General features: G+C 41.4%; 3 protein-coding genes across 4 annotated transcripts in view; 1 reads left to right on the top strand and 2 right to left on the bottom strand.

Annotated features, from left to right (window-relative positions):
• Positions 1–7,136, bottom strand: part of cntf (ciliary neurotrophic factor) — a 7,912-nt gene extending 776 nt beyond the window's left edge. Inside the window, exons 1-3 of the mRNA XM_087177171.1 lie at positions 6,705–7,136; positions 3,988–4,302; positions 1–3,889 (exon numbers count right to left, since the gene is read on the bottom strand). The exon at positions 1–3,889 is cut by the window's left edge and continues 776 nt beyond it. Coding sequence (XP_087033297.1) covers positions 3,716–3,889; positions 3,988–4,302; positions 6,705–6,815 — 600 coding nt within the window. The 5' untranslated portion in view covers positions 6,816–7,136 and the 3' untranslated portion in view covers positions 1–3,715. The remainder of the gene's footprint in view (positions 3,890–3,987; positions 4,303–6,704) is intronic.
• Positions 7,137–8,816: 1,680 nt separating this feature from the next.
• On the top strand, positions 8,817–10,800 carry LOC111664055 (uncharacterized). The gene is made up of 2 exons (XM_023418516.2): positions 8,817–9,103; positions 9,246–10,800. The coding sequence occupies exons 1-2, from the start codon at positions 9,030–9,032 to the stop codon at positions 9,928–9,930; spliced, it is 759 nt and encodes a 252-aa protein (XP_023274284.1). The 5' UTR covers positions 8,817–9,029; the 3' UTR covers positions 9,931–10,800.
• On the bottom strand, positions 10,302–16,975 carry zfp91 (ZFP91 zinc finger protein, atypical E3 ubiquitin ligase). 2 transcript variants are annotated; one of them, XM_087177165.1, is made up of 12 exons: positions 16,104–16,975; positions 15,759–15,796; positions 15,455–15,571; positions 15,058–15,088; positions 14,375–14,485; positions 14,200–14,292; positions 13,852–14,037; positions 13,593–13,643; positions 13,289–13,367; positions 12,629–12,743; positions 12,409–12,508; positions 10,302–12,279 (listed from the first exon to the last, which is right to left on the bottom strand). In XM_087177165.1, the coding sequence occupies exons 1-12, from the start codon at positions 16,511–16,513 to the stop codon at positions 11,274–11,276; spliced, it is 2,337 nt and encodes a 778-aa protein (XP_087033291.1). In that variant the 5' UTR covers positions 16,514–16,975; the 3' UTR covers positions 10,302–11,273. The 2 variants fall into 2 exon arrangements, with proteins under 2 accessions (XP_087033291.1, XP_023274272.1); XM_023418504.2 differs by having other exon boundaries at positions 15,049–15,088; positions 16,104–16,974.
• Between the last annotated feature and the right edge of the window lie 587 nt (positions 16,976–17,562).

Raw genomic sequence — 17,562 nt, 5'->3', positions numbered from 1 at the left:
TTTTGAGTTACTTAACTTAATCAATGTTCATCATAAACTGTTTGTTTAAGTCATTTATCAGCAAAAAGGCTACCAAAATTTCACACTTGTTCTAGGTTCTAAAATATGATTATTTGCTGTATTATGATCATATCGTATGATAGTAATAATAATCTATAATAATAATAAAAAGAATAGCTAAACGCAACCCTACTACACTTGCGCTTATCCATATACATCCAGTCACGTGTGAACAGATTCAGCGGAGGCCTGCTGTATGTTTGAAAGCCGGATAAATGAACCCAGCGATGTTACAGATTCCATGTCTGAAAGGGGCTCTACCATAAAAGCTCAAGAGAAGATGGTTTCCATTCCAAAAGATAAATTCAATTTGAGACAGTGTAGGACACTGTAGTGATCAAAGGTCAGCCAGGTCAATGATAAAAGGAAATACAAAACAAATTTGTCTGCCCAAAGATTATATCTAGCTTTGGGTGTCAGGTCTTTGCTGTATGAATTTTATCGAGGGCCAAGAGTATTTTCAGCAGGACAGTCGTTCCACAGATGAAGCCACATTTGCAGGACAGGGATTACTGTTGCTTGACCATAAACTCCAAAGATAAACGGCAATAACACTGACACAATTCATAAGTAAATCAATCAGTTGACCATCAGGGATAAAGAGGGTTCATCATACATTCTGATAAAGCTGACAACTTGCTGGCTTTTTCCTACTGCATGATTGCTGCTTATAGACAGATGTGATGGTAACCTAATCCTCTCTTTGTGCCATGAGCCATTTGTCTGCAGCTAGCTCTCTCTACACCAGAGGTCAAAAGAGAGGGCACTTGGTGGTGTAACAAACAACATTCGTAAAGAAGACACACAGTAAAAATACAAAAAAAAAAAAAAAAGAAAAAAAAACATAAGGAAAAACAATCAATCAATAGCACGTTAAAAACTCTCATTTTGTTAACCAGGAATGTAACGACAGTGTTGCACTCTTTATGATCTGTAGGAAAAGGACAGACTAAAAATGGCTGTATGAGTCTTGTGTCGCTCTGTCCATGACTAACAGATGATATGTGTGGCACAAACAGAAGAACAGAGGGCTATAATATGAAGCCGTCTGAACCAGTTGTCCCATAGAGGCTCTGAGGCTGAATTCAGACCAACAACAGACACACAGTCTCACTCATTTCAACGAGACCCCTGCATTGGCCCAATGACAGAATAAAAATTGCCATGATAACTTTCCACAGTAAAATGCTGTTACATGCTTTTGCTACATCTTATTGTAAACGGTAATGTTTTTGTCTGTGCTAAGCTTTTGAACTCACTGATATGTTATTCAAACTGGGCTTATTTCATCTTGTCCTGTAGCACCTGTAGCAACATACTTTTTTCAACCCAGTGTTATTTTTGGTCAAATTTGGCCTAAGTTGTCTCTTTTCTTTGACTGTTCTTGATCTGGGTCCAACCAGGCCAGCAAACCAACCAACTCATGACAGAGAGCAGAGCTGGAAAATGCTTTTGGAAAAAAACATAAAGAAGATTTATGCGCTGTGTAGTCCAGCAGATAGTTCATCATCAGAGTAGATGAAGAAGAACATAATACATCCCCCAATCCATACACAGAACGGCAAATGCAATAGGCTACATGTATTGCATGTACAGTATATCACATTAAATAGTACTGCACTCCAATGCATTATTATATATTTAGGATGCATTTGTGCTGTATGATGTATTTTCATCATTCATTTAGTGCATTAATAACAGATGGAGTGAATAACTTTTGCACATATACAGTAGCTCTTGTTTTCTCAGGGGTCAAATTTAATCTGGAAATTATTGATAGCAACTCAGATCAAATGACCAAATACATTTGTTTCCTTCCAGTAACAACATCCAGTTTTCAGAAGAATGAAAACAGTTTGGAGTATCCTGTATCACTTAAGCATCACACAGGTTTGTTTATATACTCCCAGTGCACCTACCAACAGTTTATCAACCTACAGCACGTTAACAGGACAAGCATTAACTCAATAAAATCTCAATACAAGTGTAAATGTAATATGGTCCCCTCAACACTGCACGGGTCTACTTACATAATAAACATCTCCTTCATCACACCTCTGCTGTCTGCTTCGCGCTCCACTTTATCATGGCTCTTGTTGGTTATCTAGGCAAGACTATTCTACACAGTATTCTATCCCATTCACAGTATCTTCTCTTTGTCTTGCCGCGAAGCTTCATGCATCATTCAAGACAATCTGAGTCTACGGCTTATGCTAATTTAATTAGTACCCAAGCCCGAGTTAGATTGACAGAGAAGCATGTGAGGGTCATTTCTGGATTAATTTACATGAACACAAATCAACTAAACTACCACAAGTTAACTTTTCAACTACAGTTTATGTCGGTTATTGCAGTGCAAGCTGCAACTGCCCAGTGGATATATAATGGATCACATGACAGACACAAATACTACATTTTCTGACTGAGTCCAGACCAAGTTAAAATAGAATATGTGTCTTGAAAGTTTTTTTCATATTGACTACAGTGATGTAGGACAGGATTTTTGTGTCCCTCTCACTGGGCTGTAAATTGGAGTCAGTTTTCTGTGACTTTATATCATTAAAATCAGCATCACATAAAACTGTTCCCATTCATTTACGCATGATCTTCGACTATTGATGTTGCGATTGCACCACACTTTGTGCTCACTAAATGCTAAAATGGTTGTACATGATTTCATTATAATATAATAAAATATAATATATAATAATAAAGTGCCATAAATATGTAACAAAAACAGATAAGAATACAATATAATTTGACATATTTTGCATTACTGGGGGAAATCAAGAAAGAAAGAAAGAACTTAGTCTATGCAATACCAACATGTGAACACTAGAGGGTACTGTTCCTATTTTTTTTCTTCAGACACTGAACACCCCCAGGTAATAATCTATATGGAATGATTTAAAGCCACGGTATCTACACATATCACAGCTACAGTCTAGTGGTGGTTTGAATTCAAATGTTCTCATTTTCATCCAAATGTGCCCCTTGCTGACTGCTTCAACTGCCAGCTGCAGTGGAGCCCGGCAGTATATCTTAAATAATAACTTCAGATCTATCAAAGGAGTAACAGCATGCACAAGGACAGCCACAGATGTGAGTTAGGTGTTAGCAATTGAGCGAAGTAACATCTTGTTTGAGTTGGCATTAATCATGTGTTGTTTCCTCAATACCAAGAAAAGAAAGAAAGAAAGAAAGAAAGAAAGAAAGAAAGAAAGAAAGAAAGAAAGAAAGAAACACTGTGTCTCCGAATCTCAACGCTTGTTAGATTTCATCTTACAATGTAAACAATAAATATATAACTGTATTAGACTCTGAAATACTTAAAATAAACTTGTTCCATCTGATGTTGTTATTAGCTTCGATGAACATGGTTAGAGACTCTGTCTGAGGCCTCTGTTCTTGTATAGGGGGCTTCATGCCCTAAAAATAACCCAGCCCACTCATCCCCCTGTGTCAGTAGGGATCTGTGTCTCTCTCTCCCTCAGCTGGCTGTTTTCGCTCATCTCTATCATATCAGCCAGTTTCTCAATTTGGGCTTCACTCTCATCCTTTCATCCCTTCACCCCCTTACCTCCATTTCTAACCTTTTTCCTTTCTCTCTGTCTTTATTCCATTTCACCCACACACACTTGTCGTGCCTCCTTTCTCATCTCCGAGCACTCCTCGTGCTCCTGACTCGCGTGGTCCTCACTCGCTCCTTGGCTATCACAGAGGGCAGGCCTTGCAAGGTGGTGATGGCCGTCTTGGTCCAGTAGTCCACCTCTCTGAAGATCCGGTACACCCAAAGCTTCAGCTCAAAGAGAATGGTTGGGCCGTCTAACTGCCAATAAGAAGGGGGGAGAGATCAACAAGCTTTGCCTTAATTTCTAGCCAAAACTTTTACCATCATATAACACTTATGATGACATCTGCACCTACCTCCAGTCCCTCCAAATTGGGAGTCAGGACTGCGGTGCCGTCTACAGCTTTGAGAAGTTCTCCAGTGTTGATTAAGAGAAGCGAGAGTCTGTCCTTCACCATCTTTCTCTGGGTCTCATAGTCACCCTTCTTCCCACCGCCCAGCTCCTCCTCCTCTTTGGCGATGGCTCTCTCCAACAAGCTGCGGCACTGTAGCAGAGCTGAGTGGAGGCGCCAGAGCTTGTCCCTGGTGTCCAGCTGGGAGGAAGGAGGAGGGACGGACACCAGGCGACCATCAGCCACTGTAACATCTGCAGTGAAACTCTCCTTCTTTCTCTTGAAGTGGAGAGAGAGAGAGAGGGAGCAAAGAGGGTGAAAATTAAGAACAGAAGTGAGATTTGGGAAAGTATTCATGATGAACAAGGAAGAGGAGGATGAGTTAGAAAGTGAAGTGCCTGAGTGGAGGATTGAAGACTGCTTTCTGTCAAGCACTAACCACTCTGACGTCACTTTTGACAGCAATTTGGCACAATACTGAAGATCATTGTATATGAGGCAACAGGGATTTTCTCCTAATGTGATAGGAATTTGTTCAGGTTCGTTCACATTGGTTCTCACCATAAAACATAGCCATCATAGTAAAAGGTCTTTTCTTTAAGGAGGACTTTGTGCTCAGCCTGATTCCAGTAAGGACTTCTTAAGTCAACACGTTAAAGGTTAAGTGAGCTCATTAAAATAACTGAAGCAAGTAGAAAAAGACTACTTTATGAGGTGAAATGCATGCAATGTCATGCAATACTGATGAAAAACCTTGTGGTCAAAGTCAACATTTGAAGCACAAAATCATTAATACGCACTGTATGTTGACATTAACAATATAGTTTCGTGTCTGTATGATGAATATGAAGCTACAGCCAGCAGGCGATTAGCTTAGCTTAGCATACAGGGGGAAACAGCTAGCCAGGCTAACTGATGAATTAAACAAACAAAATACACTGTGTTAACTAGTGAGCGTTGGAGGTGCTGGTAGGCAGATTTTGCTACCATTAAACAGAGCCAGCTGCTGCCTGTAGCTTCATGTGTACCATACATGGTAAGAGAGTGGTATCGATCTTCTCATCTAACCTTCAGCATGAACATGAATTATTCTATTTCCCAAAATGTTGACAATGCCTGTAACAGTCATATAAAATCCATACTGTATATCTACTTTTGATAAACAGGATTCAACAAAGGCAGCACCTCTGTACTTTCAGAAATACATGATGAAAAATCTCACATTATGATCTGGTCGATGAAGTTGTCAGGTCACTTCGTGGGCATGACTGTAGCTGGCATCAGACTTAGTACTTGAGTGAGTTGTGAATCTCAGAGGCCTCCTTATGACATTATACTGAGGTGTTAATGTTCAGCCCTGCTTGCAAGTTGGTACCAGAGTGACAGAGTGGCCTAATGTGACCTGTATGCCCTGAGAGTCTGGAGGGGAGTTAATGTTTACTGTTCAGGCTGCAGAGGAAATGTGATTCAGGCAATTACAAATACCCCAGGAAGCAATAGTCTAGCCAAAAACAATATACTCATGGGTCATTGTGAATTGAAATTGAGTGGTAAACTCTGAAAATTATTTAAGAGCCATCAAATGAATATTGTAAATGGGTGTTTTGCCACCCAACAAATAGACAAGGGACAGAAAAAATAATACTCTGTCTAAACAATATGCAATTTGCCTTTGATTCGTTTGAGACTGAACATAAATCCTGTTTGAGAGACAATTCCTTCCAGCCAAGATGAGAAAACACAGGAGGCATATTTGTAGATACTTTTCTGTAAGACATGCTAAGACATATCTAACCACTTCATGTTGTGTGCACTGGAATGTATCTGTTACTGTCGCTCCAGGTTTAAAGCAGCAACATTTCCCAAGAAGCAACGCTATGCCCATAAAGTCAGTGATAAGTTTGCAAAACTGTGTCAGGAGGAAATTGATGAGGACGTGTCGGATAGAGGAAGGAAGGGTAAAAATCCTGCAAAATAAGTGGACGAAGTTATATGACAGGTTACTCCCTTGCTCCTAGCGAGACACGTGAAAGGAAGGATGAGGCAGTGAACTGGCAGGAAACCAAGACGTTTTAATAACCGGTACCTCTCGCACCTATAGGCAAAGAGACACAGGCTCGTGGAAAAGAGATGAAGGCTTCGTGCCCAGGCATTGATGAGCTTGTGCCAGAAAAACGCCCACCATTGATTCCAGTCATTCCAACTGAGTTCACCAGCCCCCCACCACCACCTCTCTGCATTCCTACCCCCTGCTGTCCTAGACATCATTTCCTTCTCTTTCACACACATACACACACTCGCCCTCCCTCTTATCTTGCTTTTGCACATATCCCTTTCTTCTTTCTCTTACTTTCTCTCACTCTCTCACACACACACTTTGTGCATGGATAACTTTCCAACACACACTCACATGCATACACACGCAGTATGTTACAGCCATGCACAGGGGGCACTCATGACACACACACACACACACACACACATCCATGTAAAAATCTATTAATTTTCCATTTAACCTTGGCCTATTTCTCTCCCTGTTTCTCTCTCAAACACACACACACACACACACACACACACACACACACACACACACACACACACACACACACACACACTTTGAAATTATGCTGTGATCTGCTGGCAGGTTGCAGCCAGTGGAAAAAATAAGCTCCTCTACTCACATAAAGTTCCAGTAAGATGGAGCACTCGTGGTGCAGCTGCTCGGCTATAGCTGAAGCCCGGGCCGCCGTGGTTCTGCTCAGATCCGAGCCTCTAGTCCGTCTGTCTGCCATTGGACCTCCTGTTGCCTCTGCCGGGAAGACACACCAGACGCGCACTTGGAACAGCAAAGCAACAGGCCGGTTCCCTAATATACACCCGTGTGCGCCTGCCTCATCCCGACAACACCGGATTCCCGGTCATGGTTCACTTCAGCCTGCCCTTCTGTTCCCCTTTGCTGAAACGCAGTCGGTGCTGCCTTAATTAGAGCCAGAGCGTAGCTCTTCTCTAAGGTTTCGGTAAAACGAGTTTCCCAGTTTGTCCGACCTTGTCTGCTTATGTTACAGACGTGGTGGCCAACTCTCCGCCCTTTCCCCCGAGAACCTGATGCCAGGCAGGAGGAATTTAACGGGACAAGCGGAGGCGGGAGCCCCGGTGGGGAGGAGGGAGGAGCTCAGCAACTTATTCTTGAAGAGCTTATCTGATTTACTGGTTGTGACAAAAGCAAAGATAGTTTGACTTTGACTAGGATGTTGCCTGGACTGTTTCAAACTGTTTCCGTATGTTCATCTGCCTCCCTGATGATAAAAAGTAGCCTGTACACCACAGTCAAACCGCAAGTCCCACAAGCGTGAACTAAGTAGCCTGACTAACTCGGCTAAATTTAGTGCCCCAGTAGCCTACTGTACTTTTACAATTGAAGTAGGTTTACTTCTACTTCTGCTTTACTTGAGTAGACACATTTCCATCTCATGCTACAGTTTATAAAATATTACACACTGTAATATATTACATATCCCCAAGTAAGCTGCATCTTAATAATGTTCCAATAACAACACAGCATCAATAATATAATTAATTAATGTACTTATTGTGAGGCTTTGCATATAGCCCTATACAACATACAATTAATTGACAGGTTCCATTCTGCCGAATGAATGCTTGATTTAGCTGATAATCCTTACTTTTACTCATACTGCACCACACCTTAGTGTAAACCTACTGCAATTTCCAATGAAGGGCTATTATATTCTCTTGATTAAAATAACTATCTGTGTTCTATGTTAGTGGTTTAGGACAAGACAGCACAGGTAAGAAACTTGCAATGGCATTTAATGTGGAGTTAATGAATAAATAAAAGATATAATGACAGAAAAGGCACAAGTGTAACTGGTGACATTAATGATGTCTTTGTTCCAGTTAGACTGCCAGGAAGAGTGTCACAGGCTCACGTCAAAGAAGTGCAGCTGCTAAAAATGTTGGACTATTAGGCCGGTTATCCTGTGTTTGAAAAGCCAACATACTTCTCTGGACAAATTTGGATTTTTGTCATGAAACTAAACAAGTTATGATAACTTTATGACTTAGCAAGTTTAGGAATTCCACTACATGACAATACTGAGTTAGAGCAGAAAACAAACGCATGTAAAAAGTTGGCTAACTTGTAAGGCACATACAAGATACAAACATTAAATCAATTATTTAGCAAAGGCTGTTTGAAATAATGAAGTCAGAGTGATCTTGCATCTTTTAGTTTTGCAGTATAGAATTTCACACGGTACAAAACTTTAAACACAGTAGTCACAACAGAGGCAGGGAATATGCAATGTGTTACATTTACTTGGATGTTGACTTGAGCCGTTTATTCATATCACAACTGAGTCTGTACATAAAAATATTTGTTATTAATATATTAAGATTGTAAGGATACATGTTCTCATATGATGATATATGAGGCAAATTTATAATCTGTAATTTGCCGCTGTATATTTTCAGCTTCTTGAATGACATGCAAGTAAACTGTCTTTTTATGTTCTATTATGAATATGATAATAGGCTACATAACAAAATATGGAGACCGTTCACTGATTTTTCCAATTCAAAAAAAGAAACTAGTTACTCAAAACATATGCCAAAACATATTCCTCAATGCACTGCAAAAATATTAGATTTATAAAGATTATACTAATTTCAGTAAACAGTTGTATGAAAAAGTTTTGGCCACACCTGGCTTCACTACTACCACGCCTGTGCTGCAGGGGGCGGTGCAGGCTGCTAGAATGTAAACACTGAGCTGCGGCTACATGACGGCAGCTAATAGCTAACACTAGTGGAGACGTAGATGTTGTAGAATAGGAAATGGGAATGATTAGATATTTACTGCTATATTACTTTGATAAATTCATCCTTTTACTATAAGAGTGTAGTCATCTAGCAGCATTAGCTCGTTTTCATTTTGAAACAAAGCTGACAAGCTAACTAGCTTAGCTTCAGTTAATTGTAAAAGTATGAACTCTCTGGTTGGTTACGGAGTGTCCTCTGAATCTGACAGCGATGGAGATGTAAACACCGGTGGGAATGGGTAAATATTAACTTACAAAACACTTTTTACTATACACGGATTGTCAGATAATTGTAAATAATATTGCATGGGGTATTAACGTATCTTTTAACTGTAACTTTTAACTTGTATTCTCTTTCTCTGCTCCATTGCTATCCTCAAGTTCTGTCAAGGAGGTGGGCGATGAGGCGACAACTGCCAAAAAGACCCGCAATTTCTTGCTGGAGTCTGGTTCAGCTTCCAGTGATTCAGAACCAGAGGAAGAGGACCCAGAGCCCTCTTCATCACCTACATACCCCCTGGCCCCAGCATCATCTGCAGCCCGTCAGCCCACACTGCCTGCACCTTCCCTTGGTTCACTCACCCCAAATAAACTGCCTCCTCCTCCTCTAAATGCCTGCTCGGACAGCAGTGTGTTTGCTAACCCTTTCAAGGCTCAAGCAGACCAGAAGCTCAGCGCCTTACAGAAACATGTCCCCCTAACAATGCAGGCTAAACCCACCCAGATAGGAGGTAAAAGGGTGTGTGTGTCATACAGGAAGGACGGAAGGTGCAGGTTTGGGATCAAATGCAAGTTTGCTCATGACAGTGACCTCCAGACCCCAGTCACTCCCACTGACTGTCATCCACCTGTAAGTGATGAGGCTGCACCAGCTTCAGAACACGTTGAGCCCCATGCAGGTGGCTCCTGTGGTGCAGGATCCCAGAACATCTCAGAGGAGGAAGAGTCAGGAGGGCAGCAAGTGAAGAAGAGGAGGGTTGGACTGAGTAACACCTTGATTCCTCCTAAACGAGCTATGAAGCAGTATGCCATGCAAAGGGACAGAGAGCGTATTAATATGTCCTGATGGATGTTTCCTGAGCTGTAACACTGTGCTCTCATAAAGCAATAGTATGTAGTGCAGGTGAAATATGTTCTCTGTATCAGTCTGTAGAAATTGTCTACTGTCCATTGTAGGATAAATTAATAACTCAGGCCTATGGGTACATTATTTCTGGCAGTAACTTACATTTGTATTCCTCACATACACACATCAAGAGCCATTTGTGGTGTGGACAGGAAGAGCTGAGGACTGAACCACCAACCTTACCAGTAACGGTTGACCACTCCACCAACTGATCTGTAGCTGCCTGAACTGAATGGAAAGAAAGAATTTTGTGATGCTTTGGGTTTTCCCCCAGAATGATGTCCTCCAACTGTCAATGAAAACACTTTGGATAAATGTTAAGACATTTATTTACATCATATAAATGAACAGCTTTTGTTTTTAGTGCTACCACACATCCTATTTCACAGATCAGAGCGGTTTCCCCGGTAAAGATTATAGACAAATTTTGAGTTTAACTGTGTAAATCATTGACTGGGCTTGCTGTTTTTTGAGGGTTTATGTGGGATTTAAAATGTCCAAGGCCACCTTTTGCCTACCTACATTGACCTAAGACTACATTATACGGGCTATTATTCCTTCAAAGTCAACCAACAGCAAGGCTTAACAAACAGCTGCACAAATATCATTGGAACAGGTTTAATGACATTGCCCAAATCTCTAAAATATGCATATTTTGTGACTTTTTACAGGCCTGTGAAACACCTTTTTCCTGTCTATACATTCCCAGGTTTTTAAATGTTAAATCTTTATTTGTGAATTCAGAGTGTGTTTTGACCTTGAGTGAATGTTTTTTAGTTGAGCTGGACAATAAATGAAAAACGACATCTATTCGCTGAAACAGATTTTACTCACCCCACACATATTGTGGATGTTTATAGCTTTCTAACAAGTGTTTTATGTTTAATTCATTATATAAATTAATTAGATTTATTCCAGTAGGAACTTGCGACACACCTGGCATTGGATGTGCTGTATATTACTAAGAGGTATGCTATATTATTGCATAATAGCAACATCTCTGCAGCATTACCTCAGCATCAATACACACACTCACATAAAAGGCTAGTTAAGTTTACAGGACTGTTATGTACAAAGGCAACAACTTACACATACAGACACATACATATCTTTCCCTGATACAGATATTCTAAAAAAAAAAAACTACCAAATATGACTATGAGTGAACAGTACATAATATATTGGTGATCCTACATTTACCTCAAACATTGCAATACAGTAATATTAGGTCACTGGTGACATAATCTTCCTCTATTTTCTTCTTTGTGTGCTCCATCCTCATGTTACATGAGGGCCTGCTGCACATGTCTCTCAGTGCCGTCAGCCAGAACTTCCCCATGGCCTGTTTGCTCCCAGACCACGCCGTCCCCCCCCCCGGCCTCTGTATGCTGGAGGGAGTTGGCTGATGGAGAGGAGGAAGTGAGCACGGGATTGTCCAGAATAAAGCTGTCCCCGTTGGTGGAGGCTGGATCCTGGGACTGAGGCTGGGATGGGGACAGTAGAGGGGGGCTCGGAGCGGCTGTCTGCAGGGTCTGAAGTTGATGAGAGGTCGCTAGGATTGGGATCTGCTGAATGTGGGTCTGGGACTGGCTGACCGGCTGGAAGGTCATTTGCAGGATTTGTGTCTGCCCCTGGCTCTGCTGCTGGGAGGAATACGACTGAAGAGGCTGGAGCTGGGGTCGGTGCTGCGTCACCACTGAGCTGGAATGGAGGGTCAGTTGTTGGATTTGAGGCTGTTGAGGCTGCTGAGCGGCCTGCACAAACTGGACGGGCATCTGCAGCTGGAGGTGAGTCTGCTGCTGGTTGTCAGCCGGTGAAGGGGGGTCGATAGGGGACAGAGCAATCGTCACTGGCACCTGCATGGTATGGAGGCTCTGGTCTTGTCCCAGTAAAACCACCTGGTGACTCACCTGTTGGGCCACATGACCCATTTGGGACACCTGAGCTACTTGCTGCCCAACCTGCCCTTCCTGGCTCAGCTGGTCCACCTGCCCATCCTGCCCTACCTGGCTCACGTCCAAGTTGGTGACCTCTGCTTGCATGGGGTTTCCCGGCAGCTCCAGCAGGGAGGCAGGGGTTGTGATGAGAGCGCCAGCGTTGGCTGCCAGCGCCTCGGCGATTAGCACCTCGGGGTGACTCTTAGCCTTATGGGCCACAACACAGTCCTTCTTCTCAAACTTCTTACCACAAATGGAGCAGGAGAACTGATAGGTGGCATCAGCATCGTGCTTCTTCATGTGCCAGTTGAGAGACGCCTTCTGGCGACAAGTGAAGCCACAGATCTCACACCTATTCATAGAAGAATAGAAAATTGAGAGGAAATGTTTTTTTTAGTGATCTAGGTTAGCTTTACGAAATGAATAAATGTCTAAACTAAGAGAACAAATGATCAAAAATTGTGAACAGGGAAGTACTTACTGTAGGGGCTTCTCTCCTGTGTGGATCATGCGGTGCACAGCCAGGTTGTGGGAGCTCTTGAAGGCACGAGCACAGAACTCGCAAATGTAGTCTCTCTGGTCTAGAATCATAAAATACTCAAATATAGATGTGTTTTCATGTACTTTCATTATTAATTATAGGGAGAAATGGTCAAACAGATCAAACCTAATACATGCTGTATGTATGCGCGTATGTGTACCTGTGTGGTGCTTTGCATGACGCAGAAGCTGCTTCTGTAGGCGGAAAAGCCTTCCACAGGACGGGTGAGGACATACATATTTCTTCTTGAGTAAGTGCTGGTATTTTATATGGTGCTGTTGTGGAAAACAGAGAAAATGCAGAACAGTACATCAGACTCAGTTGGATGGAGAGGCTGAAAACTGTCATGGTGAATGAGGTTTTGTTATCAGGAATGATAAAGGCATGTATGGTCAAACTGTCAATAAAGTGGAAATGATTATTGAAGCGTATCTGAACATGTTATGAAAAACTGATAATTCCCTTCAGAACTGTACTAATGTCAAACACCTTGGATCCAAGTTTAGTTCCCCTCAGCTATTGATATTGACAAAACAATTCACCAGGAAATAAACTTGGACCCCTTTTAGTGCTGAAACAATTAATCAATTAGTCTATCAACAGAAATTTGATCAAGCAATTTTAAGACTGAACTTAAGACTGTGGGAAAATGTGATGGACATTAAACATTTGTCTTTATTTTCTCTCACATCAATACTGTTGACGTTTGAAATATGTGAAAAATTTAAGCAGAGCTTGAAATACATTTCCGTTAACTGTATTTGACCCTGTGACAGATGTAAACAATCCTCAGTGGAATTGTGTAGTTGCTGAGACAAACCTGTAGGTAGCGAGGATGAGCCAGGACCGTCCCACATCCTTCCATTTCACAGCGCACATATTGCACTGGAGGCTTCTTTCTGTGTGGGTGAAGCATATGTCACTGTAATGTTACAATACCAAATATTTTAATGAATCTCCACATCTTCACTGTGATGGACCACATATCCACATATTAACATGTCCATTGAAAATGATGTCAGTCTTCAATCACTATCATATCCTTACATTTCTGGATGATAATCCATGAAAATATATTATTTGAATTTGAGATTATAATGACCCAATAAAGACATAAATTTTACCTTCTCTTTGGCAACCGTGGGGTTTTGTCATCTTTTTTCCGCCGGCCTCTCCTGACACACAGTGAACAAACAAAATTATGTTATTGAGTCCAGAGCCATTTTATATTGTGAATACAAATCCACTTTGAAAAGGAGTTTGCTTTGTAACCATATAAACAAGAACAACACACATTATGTTCAGACTGAACCTGTAATAATATAGTCACAGTTAGAAAAAATGCTTAATAACTGTATACACATTGAGTGGTACTGTGCTTACTTCCTGGGTCCATCCGGGTCCTCCACAATTTCTTCTTCTAGCTTTACTTCCTCTTCCAAACTCTCCAAATTGTCCAAACCTTCTATCTTTATCTCAGCGACCTCTTTCTCTTTTTTAGGTGCCTTATCTTTTTCTTTCTTCTCCTTCTGTCTAAGAGGAGCTCTACGCTTTGGTTTCGGGGCATCCCTAAGAAGAAAAACAGAGAAATATCCAGTTATGAAAAAAAAAAAAACAAAAAACAAAAAAAAACATGGCACCTATGTCTAATCATGTCTGAGCATGGAGATATCCACATCTAATGCAAACAGAGGTGCAATCTGAACCCCTCCCAAACACACACAGACACACCTTTCACCCTTCGGGTCGTAGCTCTGGTCATTTAAGTCATCTCTAAAAGGAACATCTTCGTCACTGCTGAGGCCCTCTTCCTCCTCTGCACCGCTGAAAGCAAAACAACCAAGACTTGAGACAGGATTTTACACTTTCTGCAGGGGATCAAGTGCTGCACTTCAGATAAGTTTACCTCTGACTCTGTGGCTGGTAGTTGAGGTCGTTAGGGTCATCCTGAAATGGAGGGTCTTCATCATCCAAGACTGGGTCAGCAACATTTACGCTTTCCTCCTCTTTTTTTTTACTGAAACATAGCAGTCATGAAAACACACCATTAATCAGGCACACACTTTCACAATATACAAGACAGTAAAAAACCATGAGACCAGCGGATTAGAACTATCAGAACAAGATATATGCTTACAATATATGCTATTCAGCTTCTCTATTGTTAAAGATAATGCATGTACCATTCTTTTTTAATATATTTTTTTAAATGATGCTGACCCACAAAATCAGACCAAGTAAATATATATCTGTGCTATATTTTTCAGCCTAACGGCCTGTAAATTTGTGTCAAAGATGTGATAAAATCCAACATAATCACATCTTTAAAAGGGTAAGTTCACCCATATCATAAGAAACATATTTTTCCAGACAACTTCTTAATAAAATTGTTAAAAAAAAAGTATCTGCATGGCTTGATACCATGAGGAATAAAATAAATGAGACCTTGTGAATTTGGATTAACGAATTCTTTAATATATTCTTAAACCATACAACAACAAAAAAATACATCTTCAGCAATGAACTTTAATGCTTGCAATGTTCATATCATGCTTTACCCAAAGGGCCAAAAATACATACATGTCATACTTCTCTTTATTGTTCACCTCTCCTTGCACTGCTGCATGACATACAGAAAAAGAAAGATGTCAAGAGGTTAAGAAAGGCAACTACTGTAAATGATGCAAAAAGGAAAAAGCATGAATGCATAAAACAATTATTTTAAGTAGTAAGGAGGGATGAGGAGAGGTTGGCAGCTAAATTTTCAACTAAAAAAAAGCAGCAATGATGCCATTAGTTAGACTGAAAATCCATAATGACAACCATTCCATAATTAGAAAACAAGAACCTGATTTCACTGACAATTTTCTAAATTTCTAAAGAATAACCAGCCTCAAGAAACAGTAGTCAGCATGGTATTTCAGTGTCTCTGTGTGTGTATGATTTGATTTGTGAATTACAGGCTCATTGTCAACAGGTTGCTCACCAGCTGGATTCTCCATTCCAGGTTCGGTCTTACACACAGGCTTGGCAGAGCTGCGACTGGCCCTGCCAGAAGGGGGCTTGGCACGAGTCTGGGCTGGGGGGCGTCTAGAGGGAAGAGCTGGAGAGAGGCAGCAGAGGCATGCAATCAAACATACTGTTTGCCATCAAGTATAATACATGCATGACACAGGGTTTGAAATACGCAGTAATCCAATAGCATAGAATGACATTTAATTTAAATGTAAACTTAGTAATAGGCATACCATATATATCAAGAGGCTCTTATATAAAAATTTTCTAATTACCTTGAGCATCTGTGGCAGGTTTCTTGAGGTTCTCAGAGCTGCGCAAATGAGGAAAAAAACACTGAGATGTGACATTTTCTCCACCTGCAGAGCGACATGCCATCATTCATCACATGCATTAAAAAGTTGTAACACTGAATAAAATATGACAAATTTCGAAGCCAGGTAAGTTTCACTCCACCCTCCCTATACAGAACAGCAGAAAGGGGACGAGCTATGCTGAAGGCGTGCTTTTGACAGGAACTGACCCCACCGTCATTAACACACACGTTAAAAGTGTAGACAGGCTCATCATAAACAAATGTAGTGCTCTTTCTATCTCGGGCTACGCAATTAAAAACTTACTCTGTGCCTTGAAGGCTGTCACCTGCGACCCCCCCTTCAGCCTCTGCCAAACCCGCAGATTCTGAAATTTTCTTCCGCCTGGAGTTGGAAACTTTCCTCCGCTTGGTCGCGCCGGTGTCCTGGCTCGGTTCGTCTTCGTCGTCGCTCTTGGTGTCCTTCAGCCAGGCCGGTACTGCCCTCGTTGACCTGTCTCTGAGAACCCGTCCCGAGCTCTGCGGGCTCGATGCTGCTCCGTTAACGTCCGTTAACGAAGCGGAGACGCCGGACCTCGGGCGGCCCGCTCCCCGCTCTCTGAGCCCCCTCCGCGGTGTAACGGTCGTACTGGTGGCCGGGGTCTGATCTGCGGCCTTGTCCTCCGCCGATTCTTCACCTGTATTTACATCTCCGGTTCGGTCGCCGACCGGTTCCATCACCGTGAGGACACTTCTGCCTACCTCAAATTCCGCTCAAAGTCAAGCAGGTTTACTTGCAATTAGAGGAAAAACGGACCACATCTGGTTTAAAGACGTTTTGATGGCAAGCGGCCTTTATCCAACAGTGGGACATTTTCCGTCAATGCGCTGAGTTCGTCGCAAATTAAATGCATATATTTATTGATTAGAAATTGAAAACTTTTCTTAATTATCTATTTATTAATAAACCGATATAATTTTAAAGAAGCAGACACTATTTTCGCGTTCTTAAAGCTATAGTAAACCTACTTATTCGCCCGGGCCTGGTGCACAACCATTTTGTGCGCTTTGTTGCGTCTCCTTTAAGCCAAATATAAACCGGGGTTACATTCAGGAGCGGAGACGCATTTTAGCAGCTGCTACAATCATCTGGATTTCCCTCTGTGCCTTTTGCAGATCGACTAGACCTAGCGGCATTGTTTATAAATCTGCAAAGGCAGCAACAGCCGTGCAAAGGCAGCGCGCATACGGATGGCTGCGGGGGCATCATGGGAACTGTAGTGAAAGTCAGATCAACAGCGCTTGGATTTTGTTTCAAAGATATTTCTCCCCTGTTTTTCTCTTGTCTTTACCGCTTTGGGATACAAAATGAGAATTAAAAAAATTCTCTTGCGTAGAATTAGCAATATATTTTTTCACAATAAATAACAGTAAGTAATATAATATTAGTGTAAATATGGAAGAATGTTCCATAGCCTACATGCAGAATATTCACACATAGAACCAAATGAAATCACTATTCTCAGTGTATTTTATTCCTACAGTATTTTTGTGTTCTGTGCTAATTAAAGTAATAAATTCTATTTTTCTCAACACTTGCTGTATGGTAAATATATTCCTTCTGCACGTGTTGAATTTCTATCTGAACCTTAAGTAATATTAAGTGTGGTTTATGTTTCCCGCAATACTCTGCGTTTACGACTGTGGAGCTAACATGGCTGCCACTGAAAATCCTGGATATTAGCTATGCTGCAGGCTGCTCTGATGAATTGCGTTTGCCACCAGAT

This window comes from Seriola lalandi, unplaced genomic scaffold (genome assembly GCF_002814215.2).
Source record: "Seriola lalandi dorsalis isolate HSWRI2012SDOR001 ecotype SW California unplaced genomic scaffold, Sedor1 jcf7180002054582, whole genome shotgun sequence".
NCBI classification, from domain to species: Eukaryota; Metazoa; Chordata; class Actinopteri; order Carangiformes; family Carangidae; genus Seriola; species Seriola lalandi.
The sequence above is the reverse complement of the archived record's forward strand: the minus strand, read 5'-3'. Positions and strand labels throughout refer to the sequence as shown.